Below are 13,336 nucleotides of genomic sequence, written 5' to 3' on the forward strand. Positions count from 1 at the left end.
CAGAAGCTACAGGAGATGAGTCGTCCGACAGAGCGCTAGTTATCTGTCGCAGCTGTACTTATAAAGCCATTGATTGGGAATCGATACCGATTTCTCATTGGAGGCAAAGCCCACCAAGCCTCTGAAACATAAAAAAATAATTTAGGACAGATACATGATTGTAATTCTCTAAGTAGATTAGCAGTCTTTATGGTTTCATCTGGACTGTGTCAATCAGGTACTGCAGAAATTGTCGAACCAGAGTAAACCGGCTTACCACCGATCAATCACCTTCAGAGACCAGAGAGAGTCCAAGCTTCTTTAATCGGGTGTCAGATGCAATCAGAAATGGAGAATCCAGGTCTAGTGGATTCGCCACCTCTGGATGCAAATCCCGCGTGGTGTTATCTACAACTACTTACTTCTTACTCTCCTTTGAGGGGATCCCAGCATTATGCGAGTGTTATATCTGGAAGATTTGAAAAGCAATGCACCTTTGCTGACTTCTTGCTGACTAAGCGCCACAGTGCAGTTTGTAGATATATCTGGAACTGTAAATCTGTTGAGTCTACCCCACTTTATTCACCCACGTCTCGTGTCTCCTGCAGTGATTCACAGCCCTTGTAACTTTTCTTCACAACTATCACAATCCATCTTATGATGCCAGAAATATCTATTTTTTTTCTTTCCTGTAAGCCCGGTCGGTCTGATTTGCATGACCTAGTTTTTGTAGATAGTTTGGTTCATATCTACGAGTTGACACTTGAACTGATAGCCCGACTCGTACGTCACTCCGAGATGTCGAAAATATTAATGCCGCTGATTATCTTTCGTCTATCTGTCTGTCTGTCATCCGTCTTTTCTTCTCCCTCCGAGGCAGACAGCAAAGAAAACAAGTCTTTATCAAACTTTTAAATCCATAACTTTGGAATCCTTCATTCAGCATCATTCACACATTTGCATGCCCCCCCCCTACCGAGTATGCAAGGAAAAACATGTCAAACCACTAATCTCCCGCTGTGTTTGGCTTTCTGGGACATCAGAACCCAAGAGGAAGCTGCCTGAGCACTATAAACAACTCAACCTCACTGTTTGTGTTTTTTTTTCTGCGTGTAAAAACGAATCATCGTGAAGCTTTGCCTTCCGATGTTGCCAAGTAAAAGTGATGGGCCGGGTTTGTGTATGATGGCTGACTGGGAGGGATGAGAATAGTCCACTTTTCATGTCACCTGTCGCTCCAAAAGAAGAACCCGTCACACGGAGAGGCTAATGTCACCAGGACATGCTGTTTCCACGGCAACCGAGAATGTATCCGCTTCTTGATTTATGTGTGATTAGGCTATGAATAATAAAATTATTGGATATTCGGGAAAAAAAAAAACATCTCCCATAAAACACAATACAAGGTGATGTTGTGGTTGATATTATTGACACAATCAGACCTGACTCGGGAAGGCCCAAGGAGTATTCCGAGAATCGCAAGGCTTTTTTTCTTGCACGCACTGCTGGAAAGTGATGAGGCCAATCAGTTCCTTGCGGTGAGAGAAAGTCCCCCCTAAGACCTTCTGATTTTCAGGAAGAACAATTATGTTATATGCCACCATCTTTCATTTTGAGAACTTTAGATGGGCTGTATCCAAGACCACGGCTCCCTAACTCCCTCATCCATCTGATTCCTGGTATTGAGCCACAGGTACTGACTCAATGCCGCCATCCTGTCCCAGATGTATTTACTTTGGGCGCTAGTTATAAACATGTCCATCCGTCAGTGTCATCACATCATCTTCCACAGGCATGTCCAAGGACATTTAGTTATGAACTAGCAAAGTCACACTTGCACGAGTGGAGAGAACCTACAGTGTGTTTAGAGTCTAGTTTTTCACCAAGCAGTAAAAATGGATGCCATTATTTAGTTCTTGAAACACATTGGAGGCTCACACTGATAAATGAGAAGTCTGAAAGTTGGGTGTGATTACAGTTTATGTTTTTGTTCTAATTCTACTCAGGATTAATGCTCTTCATTAGGTAAATCCATTTAATGAGGTATTGTAATTGCTAGCTAAATAATCATGTCGAAAGTTGGGAGGATCCAGTTCCCGCCTTGGGTTTATTTTCCGTGATAAACCAAAGGATATTCTGTTTTTCTTCATCTTGGAAGATATCATTTATTAAGGCAGAGTCTTAAATAGTTGAGCCACGTATTATAAATAAGCAACTGTCCAATCCACTTAAATTACTTTCTTCCAAATCATATTAATTTCTTCATTTCATCATACACTTGTTCAAAAAAACAGAAACCACAGGAACTTAACTATCACTCAAAAGTTTAGGTTTGGCCAGAGGTCAAGTGGGACATTTCAGAAAAACAAACAAAAGCCTTTTTAATAAATCCAAAGCCAGAATGTTCTCCCTGAACACAGCATGGTACAAATATACAATGTGCATCGATTTTTCTATCATGTCAGGAGTATTCGTAGCGCCGACATCTTTTCTCAGCCTCTCCCAATTAGCTTTCAGCCTGGGGAACTCAGTCGATCCCCATCGGCCCATCTGCCTGTCAGTGACTTCATTCCTGGAAAGGAGAAGAGGAAGTCAGGGTAAGACGGAGCAAGAGGCCGAACAAGCAAGCAAATAGATGATTCTGTGTTTGCCCGCTACGGGTGAAAAGGCAGACGCTAGTTTGGAAGGGCGAGTTCCCCCGGAGAGACAAATTGTTGTCTGGATGATAAAACGTAGCACAATGGCAACTGCCCACTTCTTTCTTCTAAGAAAATCATGAAAAGTCTTTAGTTCTCTTTTTGTCAGTTTTTGTCCATCTTCCTTTAGAACGAGACATTGTGGAGGTCATACTATCTGATCCAGATAATGAGCTGTCTAAAATAGGGCTAGGTAAGTCCGGTTCTATGGAGCTGAGGTCCTGGCTGTTTTCCAGGTTTTACCTGCTGCAACATACCTGATTCCAATCATCCATTCCAGTCTTGGACTCTCCCAAAGCTTTGAATTTGTCATATTGACCAAGTATGATTGAGAAGCTTAGACAACGATTAGACAAAAATGAGACAACTAAGGAAAGGTTCCGCCAAATGGAATCAGTTTTATTCCAAGTCAGGATTTTGCTCAGCCAACCACCCGTAGCTAATTGATTTGTAGTTCTTAACTCCGTCTGCAAATGTTTGACTCCTTTAGAAATTGACACCTAGCTTTGTCCTCACACGTGTAAATGATTGCGTCGTAATGGCATCTTTGTTGTCCACGCTCTCTCGACTAATTAGTATTCCACTTCATTCGTTCTCTTGATGGGTGGTGTAATAACCAAAACCACAGGGAGGTGGCAAGGCTTTATAGTTTGAGAGAGCCTGCTGGGACCTGCAGAGGGTAGGGAGGCGGGTAGCGAAACACACCATCCTTCTCGTAAACTCATTAGTGCCCGGTGAATAACAACGGATAGGATGCCGAAAATGAAGATGGGGACTGGCACACCTATGTGATAAAAAAATTGTAGAAATGTTCTACATTGAGCCGTCCACCTCGAGATGAAGTCACAATAAGCTCAGACTGCCAGTAGATAAATTATCATTTCTTTTTAGGTTGTGCTTCTTTCTTTTCTTTTTTTTTTTTTATCACACATGCTGCAGTAGCTGCAGCCACATATCCTCAACCAGGGACAGGCAGGAATTCGCCTTCAGTGCATTGGCTCTCACATGAGGAATGAGTTTTTTGATTAAGCGGCCCACCTTTCTCAAGACTGATGGAACACAACTATGAGTTTACCCATCGTGATATAATCCACAGCTGGGCACAGGGATGGGCTGTTATACTCGCAGGAGTGTAGAGAGACAGATATAGATTGAATAGAAGTTATTTGGAGTAAGAGGGATAGGATTGAACCCGAATGAAAAGGATATACTCTGCAGGAAGAAACAACCTGAGAGGATCCTCCATTAGATACCGTATTTTCTGTGCGGGTTTGACCTACCTCGTTGGAATATAAACAACACCTAGCATGACTGCAGGCATACTTGTGGGTCAGTATCTTATTTTTGTGCAGGGAAACAGAGTAAACATCAATAACAACTGCCACGGTAAGCAACAGTGATTTTGACGCCAGCGCCGTTGTAGATAAACCCACACGGGTAGACCCCGAAGGAGCCGAGGCTGCGTTCGCCAGAGTGGCTATGACTCATTGGTGGGCTGTAATGACCACACGTGGCCATTAACTAGGCGCGAGGTGGACGGCGAAGACGTCAGACACCCCTCAAGCGCCACAGAGGTGAATACTGCCCGTTTCTGACTCAAACCTGATGTTTGTCTCATGAGCCTCCTGGCAAATAAAAAAAAAAAAAACATATGTATATAGTATATATATATTTTTTTATATATATTTTTTTATTTTTACTTGTTTTATTGTATTTATTTCTATTTATATATAGGAATATATATATACATTTATTCAAACAATTTATATATAAATATAGTATATTCAAACAATGTAATGTCCTTGTTCCCTTTCCATCTGCTAAAAATTTTAGTTGGACAAGAGATGCCGCACAGTCTAATTTATTATGCTTATTAGGCAGTATTCAAACATGAAAATGGAACATGCTGGCCAGTTGTTTCAAGCCTGCAAAGAGAGTCAGCAGACTGTCATTGGAGATTTGAGTCCCCAGGTGGGAGCACTTTTCCGTTGCCATATCTCACTCTGAGCTTGTTAGGATTCCCTGTCACGTTCCATCTTGGCTAAGCTCCCCGAACAGGGCAAGGGGAAATACAGGTTTTAACTTCTTTCAAAAGTAGTTGTTGAGGAAACGATTTATCGCAGGATCCAAGCGGGTGTGAACATCAAATCACATTGAGACATTGCGGCATAAAAGTCATCCGAAAAGCACTCAAATGAAGAAAAATGAACAAATCAGCATGTTTAGACTGCCAAAATCGTCATGCTGGATGATGAAGCTACACGGGGGAAAGGAAGACACGTACTTGTCGGATTAAGTTGGAGTGATGCTAACCAGAACACGTGATTTGTTTTGAGTTTCAGGTCTGACAGATTCACTTGTCGTCAGTGTCTGTTCTGATGCAACATATCAATCACCGATTGGTCCATAACGATTGTCACATATTGGATCAGCCTTTTATTATCCTTGAGCTAAAACTCAGTCCTGATTTACATTCACAATATATTATTCATTTTAATCAGTGTGTTTATCCCTTATGATTAAGTTTGGATTAGGAATGTATGTTTTATTTATTTGAGATACGCAAATGCACGTGTCTGTATTTTTTTTTAAGACATGAGACACATGATGTCCAAGGTCACACTGTAAAATATGTATTTGTAAAGATCACTCCAATATTAATCAGTAGCTCTTAAGGCTTTTTTGGCTGACTTTTTGACACTACTTGAATATGTCGTTAATAATACAAGAAGAAAGTCAAGTCTAATTTCTTATGAAACACATTTCTTGCACGGAGCAATTGAGCAAACAGGGGGCAGTTTGTTTTATTTATTCTGGCTACTTATTCTTTCACTACCGTATTTTTCAGACCAAAAGGCACAGATATAATTTTTGTTTAAAAATTGAAAGTGTGCCTTATAATCAGGAGTGCTTTGTTTTCTGATGTCGACTTGAAAGTTTGACTTATTTGCTGTCCTGGTTTATTTTTCTAAATATGGAAATTTGTCCTATACATTGGGAAATACGATAATTTATTGTTTTGCACATTATTTTCATAATTTGGTGGTTACTAATTTTTTAGAGATTTTCTAGATCATTTGTCAGGCAAAAATTCAATTTTCCAAAACTTGTTACCGATCATGTCCGCCTCACATTCTTACATACATGTTTGTGGAATACGAACATTTTAGTCAGTTGAACAAACACTCCCAAAAATAGGCAGATGTGTGAAGCTAGAGGGGATGTCTGTTTAAGTATGCATCATGGTTTTTCCTAAAGCTAAATATTCTTCAAAGAAAAGCAAATCCTAGCATATGCAAAATAACTGTTTGGATTTCTTCTCTCCCAGTTTACGCCCCCGAAACAAGCGAGCCTTGGAAACTGGCACAGTTTTTGGGGCGGCTGGGGGTTGTCCCCATTTATGGTTGTCCTTTACGACCGAGGATGTTGCTGATGATGCTGCTTTGCTCCACTCACCAAGTATCACCCACCAAATCCTGCTCTGCGAGAGTCGGACACAAGGCAGACAGAAGCACGGAGGCCCGTGTCAGGGCGGGATAAGATGGATCACATCAGGACAACTTGAGCTGACTGTAAATGAGGATCGGAGTAGACAGCGGGGGAGCAGGAACAGGGACGGCGGGGGTGTGGGGGTGTCTGGCTTAGGCAGAACATCAACCCAGACGCTCTTATTTAACATCTCCGAGAATTCACGATGCCTCGAGCCACCACCGGACATTCTGGGATACCTAATCATCAACTTGACTGACAGATATCTTTATTGATCGACACTTGGGAGAGCGATTGGCAGTGTTTTCAGAGAGGGGACAGACAAGATTAATTGACTCTACCCTTGGTTGGTCGGTGGCGATAACTCACCCTACCTGAATTTTGTACAGACAATTTAGAAATTTGGTGGATTTCCAGTTTGGGAGACATCCATGAGTTTGATGGAATTCTCATTTCCATCCGGGCATCTTTTTCGTGTACCGTCTTTCTTGCAAGTACGTTATCGACAGTTAGAGTTGTCTGAAAATTTTGATTCAGCCTTTGCCGATTCTCTTCTGTAATCGATTCATGCTCAGGCCTCGTCTATACAGTTGGACATCTGTCTTTCCTCGGGAGTGGAAGAGCTTCACTCCATGCTCCTTGCTTGGACTAAGACAAATCTGAGGGGGGTCTCCTAAATAAAGCTTTTGCTAGCTGAGTTATTGAATCCAAAGCGGTGCACACCTGCAGTGACACAACGGGACTTGACGGTCTTTTTCTTTAGCACAGCAGCCGAAATACAGTATTTGTTCTATTTGTTCATTTAATAAAGAAAAACTCTTAAGCATTGCTGACAATACTCATTCTAGGCTAGTATCCATTTTAATTTGCAGCAGATACAAAATACCGTCACCGAGGTCATCTTATCGATTCGACGTAAGCTGCATCCATGTGAGAAACGACATTTATTGACATAATCACAGCATTGCATTTGAAATTGATTTTGCAGGCGGACACACCTTGTATTTTTTTTCTATGAGCAGCAAGAGAATCTGAAATGCAAATTAGCGTATTTGTCATTCAACCTGAGTGCTGACGTATTCACCGAAAGGTGACGGCTCGATGAACCGTAAAAGTGTCCTCGTCAACTCTCCAAAGCTGAGGAGCAGGAAGTCAGTCTCCTCCATTCAACGGAAAGCCGCGGGAAAAAAAAAGTTAAAGTACGCAACAAGGAACTTGGCTTGAACATCCAATTTTCTGCTTCAGTAGATGCGAGGCTATGTAAGCAAATGTATGAAGCTGCAAGATTTATACATCTGCAGTCCTCAATTTGGACTACGGACAGAGCGATGGACAGACGGATGAATGGATGATATGTGCGTCTGTTGTTCGCCGCAGCTCCGACTCCACCATCGACAAGCTGTCCAAAAGTAATTTCGAGACTTTACAACAGAGAATGTTTGACATATGACATTTCTCTCGACTTCCACATAATTTCACCCACCGAAATTCTGTGTTCCGTTTGATTTTATTGTCAGGGGTAAAAACAAAACATTAGAGGACAACAAATTTGTGCTGATTCATCGTGTCTGTATTTGGAAACTCTCAAAATGAACCTTTATTAGATTTCTTTTTAATCGTTTGAGGTAAACAACTCAGTAAATGAACAGTTGGCGCTATTTTTTAATAGGATGTAAATCTTTAAGGGTTGCTAATGAGAAATCTAAACTTGACACACACACACAGTGTGTTCTTCTTCCGAAATGTTTACCGCCGAGCGATTTGGAGAGGCCCCGCTAATCCATGTGAGCACACGACAAACCATTTGGAAGAAACCAGACACTGGTACACAAACAAAGCCTCATCTCTGCAAATTAGAGCTTCGTTAGTCTCATTTACGCCACAAATGTGTGTTTCGAATGTTTTTTTGCGTTTTTATTTTTTTTCCCTGCGACGGAGATAATGGCAGGGCTGAAGCTCGCCAACTATAAAGTTGATGTTATGAATTGTGTCAATGTTTCAAATGAAACATTAGCTCCCCAACAGGGAGATGAATCGAGCAGCTTGTATCTAGGCAACAGGGAAACCATAGAACTCTTTTTGATTTTTCTCTTCTTTCCCTCCAGGAAGCGCTGCGTAAATACTCCCTTTTAAATACTTCCAACCCTCAAATTTGTGTCTTACTGTAAAACACGTATGGTGGATTCCTCACGCGGCTGTGTTTTACGCCTCTCCTTGAGCGCTGATGAAATGTTTACCAGTGGAATGATGGCTAGCTGTGTGTGGGAGGACTCGCAAGTGATGGGGAGGAAGGAAGAGGAGGCGGATGAGATATAGGTGGAGCTTCATGACACGCAGGCTCAACCCCCACTGAGATAAATCAAAGGCGGGTGCAAAGTTTGCTAGGATAGTGTGCTTTGCCTTGAGCGTGTGTCTACATTTATACAACCCGTGGTGCATCGGGACTGCCAATACCCATTACCCCACCCCCCCCAACCCTCTCTGGTTTATTAGTCCATCCTCCTTTACATCCACCGGGCCGTCAATTTGCAGCTATTTACCAACATCAGGCTCCACTTATTTCATGATGCTCGGTGTTCAGCCTTGACGCTTCGCAAATGAGTTGCCACAGAAACAAGGCTGCGTGTTTTTCCAGCGAGAGAGCTCGGTTGTCCTGCACGTGTCGGGATTTCTCGTGTCAGTGGTGATTTTTTGCAAATAAACCGGGGTGACTGATATAATTCCGTTCTTGTTTGCTCCTGTGGATTTTAGCTCTGGTCATTTAGATTCTTATATTGTCAATTAAATGTGAGTCAGTGTTTTGGAAATGATTCCTCCACGGGAATGTTACTCATGCCAGAAGAACTTGGTGTCCAAATGGATCGTCTGCAGGTGTTAACTCAATTTTCACAAAGTCAAACATGATCCGAGTTTACAAGGAGTTGAGTCATACACAAATCAAAGTGTTTTCTTTTTGTCAGTGCCCACAAACTGTATGCAGACGTGTCCTTGAGCAACAAAGCATCTAATAACTTCTGACGAGCAGATTGGAACTGTGCATGATAGCAACCACCATCTGTTTATCAATAGCTCAATAGGAACTTTCTTTTTTTTTTAAGTCCAGAATATTGCTTTCGACTTTATATATGCCACCAGTCCTAAACAGATTACGGCCTCACACCGATTCTTGCCCATGTTTTTGTTTTGTCCTTTCAGATGTGATTTTCCTCACATCTCCACTCCTCCCAGGCTTTTACTGACAGAGTAGGTGTCAGTGTTCATGTATTACACCCAAGACGCATATGTGGTGGCAAAAGTAGGATGAATAACTGTGCCCACTGGGGTCTCCTTATACGTGAAGCATATGTGGGTGTGTCGGGCGAGTATCTCATCAACACAAAGGAAATTAGCTCGCACCATCAACACACTATGAGGATTGCTCCATCGCTAACCCACAGTAGACACTCCACTGTCCCGCGCTTCAAAGACTTCCATGAAGCGGCGCGTTAACAGGGTGGTTGCTAAAAATGTCCTGGTGCGGCCCAGTTTTATAACCACCTACGTTGGAGGAATGGTATGAGAGATGTCGGGTGAAATTACTAGGCCGGTTGTTAATTATATTCACGCTACGTTGCACGCTCACAGACAAGGCCCGGCTGGAGTGTAAATACAGAGTGGAAATGTATTGGGATCATTCTTGCTTATTTAATTTAATATTACTAAATTAACTCAGAAATACATGAATAGATTCCAAGACACAAAATACATAGTGCTGTATTTAATGGATTGTATCAAGATTTTTTTCATATAAAAATAAACACTATTTGGATGGGAAATTTAGCCAAAATAAATTACATTTTTTTTTTCAAATAAATTAATTATTACAATTAAATTTAATCTAGAGCCATTACATAACTCGGTTATTTTTTTTCATGCATTTTTTTTTTTAAAAGACAACAAAACGCCAGTAAATACTTTGTTTACTTGATATTGTTTGAGTTTTTCAAGTCCGTCACTCTCTGACCAAATTGGAGAAGCATAAGAGAAACTGAGAAGATAAGCAAAGACACCCCTCTAAGCACCTCGACATCCATTAAGGTGGAGATTACAGCTTCAAAGCTAATTATTTTTTTTCCCTTTTCTTTTCATGGAGATTGTGCTGAAAATCAAGAAGTGTGGCCCCCTTGCGTTTCAATTTCCTCCCTAATAAATTCACAAGCTTTTATCCCTTGTCTCAATATAATGGCAAATTAAAATTCATTGAGTTTCAGCGTGTTCATTAGGCTCTGAAGGTGAGCTCTCTGTCTGAGGATGCGGTGCTTTAGTAGCACTTGTCTTCTCTCTGAAAGCCAATGACAAATCGAGCCGGTCGGGAATGCAGATTAAGTGCGAGCTCCATATGTTTTGTAGATATCACAAAACGGGATCTATCTCTATATCATTTATAAATATTATAAATGGCATCAGTTTGAGGACTGCCTTGATTGATAATAATTGCCCCGCCCTCAAAAAAAAAAAAATCATGTACGTTTGAACTTTCTGCACTAACCTCAATCCAGTAAGATTTTCAAAACTCAGAAGATACCTTTTCCATAAAATATGAATTAAGCAGGTAAGGATTTGAGTAGCCTGCCCTCTCAACTGATAAGACTATCTTGTACTGAGGAAAAGACGGACAAAGAGAACAAGAGCGAGAGAAAACAGTTCATCAGATCTTAGCCCGTCGTGAGAGACTTGAGAGACACGTGTGTGATTTAATGGCAGGGTGAATGTGAACGAGAGTTGTGTGTGTGCGTGTAGGGGTTGGAAGGTGATGAGAAAATCAAGGACAGCTGCCCGTGTGCTTTTCTGAACTCTTTTAGGTCAGACTTGCATTTTAATAAGGGCTGCTGAATACCACTGTTTCATCCCCCTGGGGAGGCCAAACACACACACACATAGATGGTTAGGCATGTATGCAACCAGTGTACTCAGGCCAGGACTGGAAATTTAAAATAGTCATGTGTGCACGTTGCATGAAATCACAAATGAGTTAAACCACTTTGAGAAAAAAACAACTGTGAACGTAAACAATTTTCTGATTTTTAACAGTGATAAGACTGTGATTGAGTTCCCATAAAAATTTTAATCTATTTATGTATTTTCTGCAATTTGTCCTTGGTTCTAAAAAAATATTTCCTGGCCATAAAAATATTTTTGACTTCTATTATGCAGAAATGTGCACATAGCAAGCATGTCAACACAATGCAAGGGCCAAACACATCTTGGTGCAATCACAACAGCAATTTTATCAAAATACTTGGTAAGGTTCTGAGGTAATGCTAAGGTGTCATTGCATCTCCTCTCTTGTGTCTCTCTGTTTGATGGAAAGAATTTCAGAAAGGGGAAACCATCCTTTTCTTTCCAAAAAGTAGGCCGGGTGAGTTAAGCGAACAGAAGCGAGCCTCCACAAGCCGATGTTAAACTCGTAGCTTAGAGTGGGAGGTAAGCGCAAGCACGTGCAGGGACAGTCAAACACTGCGGGGCTTTATGGATGTCATCCAGACACGAATCAAAAGCAGAAAGAACTGCTACAATTGTGGCCAACATTAAAATAGGAGCATATAAAATCAAAGTAATCATCAAAACTCATATATTTTTGACTGAATATTGATTTTAGCAGTGGCTTTGGTCTGACGAATAAAGTGATACTTCAGTGCACCACTAGAGGGAACCGGCTGCCTCCATCGAGACACACTTTGTAGAATCGCTGGGTTAGATCAATGATTGACTCATACTTAGTAGTTTTGATAAAAGTCTTTCAGTCCATAATATTCATGTATCCACACGCGCATGCATGCCGCTCGCTGTTGCTATCGATCTGATGTTTTCAAAGCGGGGGAAGACGCTCCCATGCTGTGATGCACTCATTTGATTGCCGCCGCCACACTCGCAGTAGCGCAACAACAAAAATTCCAGATTGTCAAATTTATATTTCACACGGATCGTTTTTTTTTTTTCCGTATTGAAAATCCATACGTGTATGCTTTTTAAATATGCAAATATGTTTTCTTTACTGGACTAGCTCGCAAATGCCGAAGGGAACAAACTGATACGTTGACCTTTTAAGCTGACAAGTGTGTAATATGATTGCATTCCACGTCCATTCTGTTTTCTTGAGATGTTTTTTTTATTTTTTTTGAAAGGGAATAAGATTGCTTGCGATAGCACTTGGCTTTTAAAGCAAGATGAAACAGCACAACGCCATGATGGAAGATAAATCCAGTCGGATCAGATTTGCATTATTCTTTATGTTGCTGTTGACCCCCCCTAGCACTCCCCCCAGAGCCTCCCCCTCCCTGAGATTCCATTCCAGTTGCAATTAATAATCTGTCACAATCTATTGATAGACTTTCTTGGCTCTACAGAGTCAATGACCGTGTCTTTATGATTACGCAAGACGTGTCTCGTTCATGTCTTGGGTGTTAATTCACCCCTCTAGCCCCGCCCCCTTACCCTCACAATGCATTTCATTTTTAGTCCTTCCACAGGACACCTCATGCAGACTCATCTGGCTGCATTATTGGAATTGCCCAATGGGTATTGACAGCGGAATTTAATGAATTAAAGTGGACATAGCTGACTCAATTCAATCAATAGTGAGCCCCCCTGTGGAGCCCTTTTTACTCCCCGTGCCAGAAAGTGCAGAGTCGGGGAGATGGTAAGACAAGAGATAGAGGGGAAATTAAAAGTTGGGTAGTCGGGGAGATACTCCAAATTCCAAATCCACTGAAACTTTTCCTTCTTCCTGATGACAAACGAGGAGGTTCTTTCCTCAACCGTGTCAGTCAGTAGCAATGTTGTTCATAGCTGCTCTTGTCAGAATTTTTGGGGGTTTTCTGGTCCAGTTTTCTGTTTTGTATTTTCCTGCCTTGACTGGAACGGCTTTGCCTGTCGTGTCATACTTGTGGCTGACTGCATGATGGATTGTATTCTGGTTAGAGCTCTGCTTGGTTTGAGGCACACAGCTGGGAAGCGAGCACCCCCGGTGCCTCGCAATCTACCCGTCACATTGCTCACCCTGCTCAAGTCACCTTGTATTACGTGTATTTTTCCTTCTGCCAGCTTTTTTTTTTTTTTGGTGGAAACAACATCCGATGTATTTGTAGGCTTGACACCGGCTATCAACTGCACAATATGCATCCGGTGGCTCC

At 41.6% G+C, this 13,336-nt stretch overlaps 1 protein-coding gene across 4 annotated transcripts in view; it reads left to right on the forward strand.

The window, feature by feature from the left end:
• The window catches only part of LOC148389463 (leucine-rich repeat transmembrane neuronal protein 4), a 39,000-nt gene that overhangs the window by 11,559 nt on the left and 14,105 nt on the right, over positions 1-13,336 (forward strand). For 2 of the 4 annotated variants that reach the window (XR_015861808.1, XM_088392477.1), the window contains exon 3: positions 6,004-6,276. The exons of the other annotated variants lie outside the window; for them this stretch is intronic. Coding sequence is in view for 1 of the 2 variants with exons in the window: in XM_088392477.1 (XP_088248603.1) it covers positions 6,004-6,108 (105 nt within the window). In the remaining variant the exon portion in view is untranslated. Of the gene's footprint in view, positions 1-6,003; positions 6,277-13,336 lie in introns of those variants that run through there. 4 annotated transcript variants of the gene reach the window in all.

Source organism: Syngnathus floridae, chromosome 12, assembly GCF_059516105.1.
Source record: "Syngnathus floridae isolate MCC-2025c chromosome 12, RoL_Sflo_1.0, whole genome shotgun sequence".
NCBI classification, from domain to species: Eukaryota; Metazoa; Chordata; class Actinopteri; order Syngnathiformes; family Syngnathidae; genus Syngnathus; species Syngnathus floridae.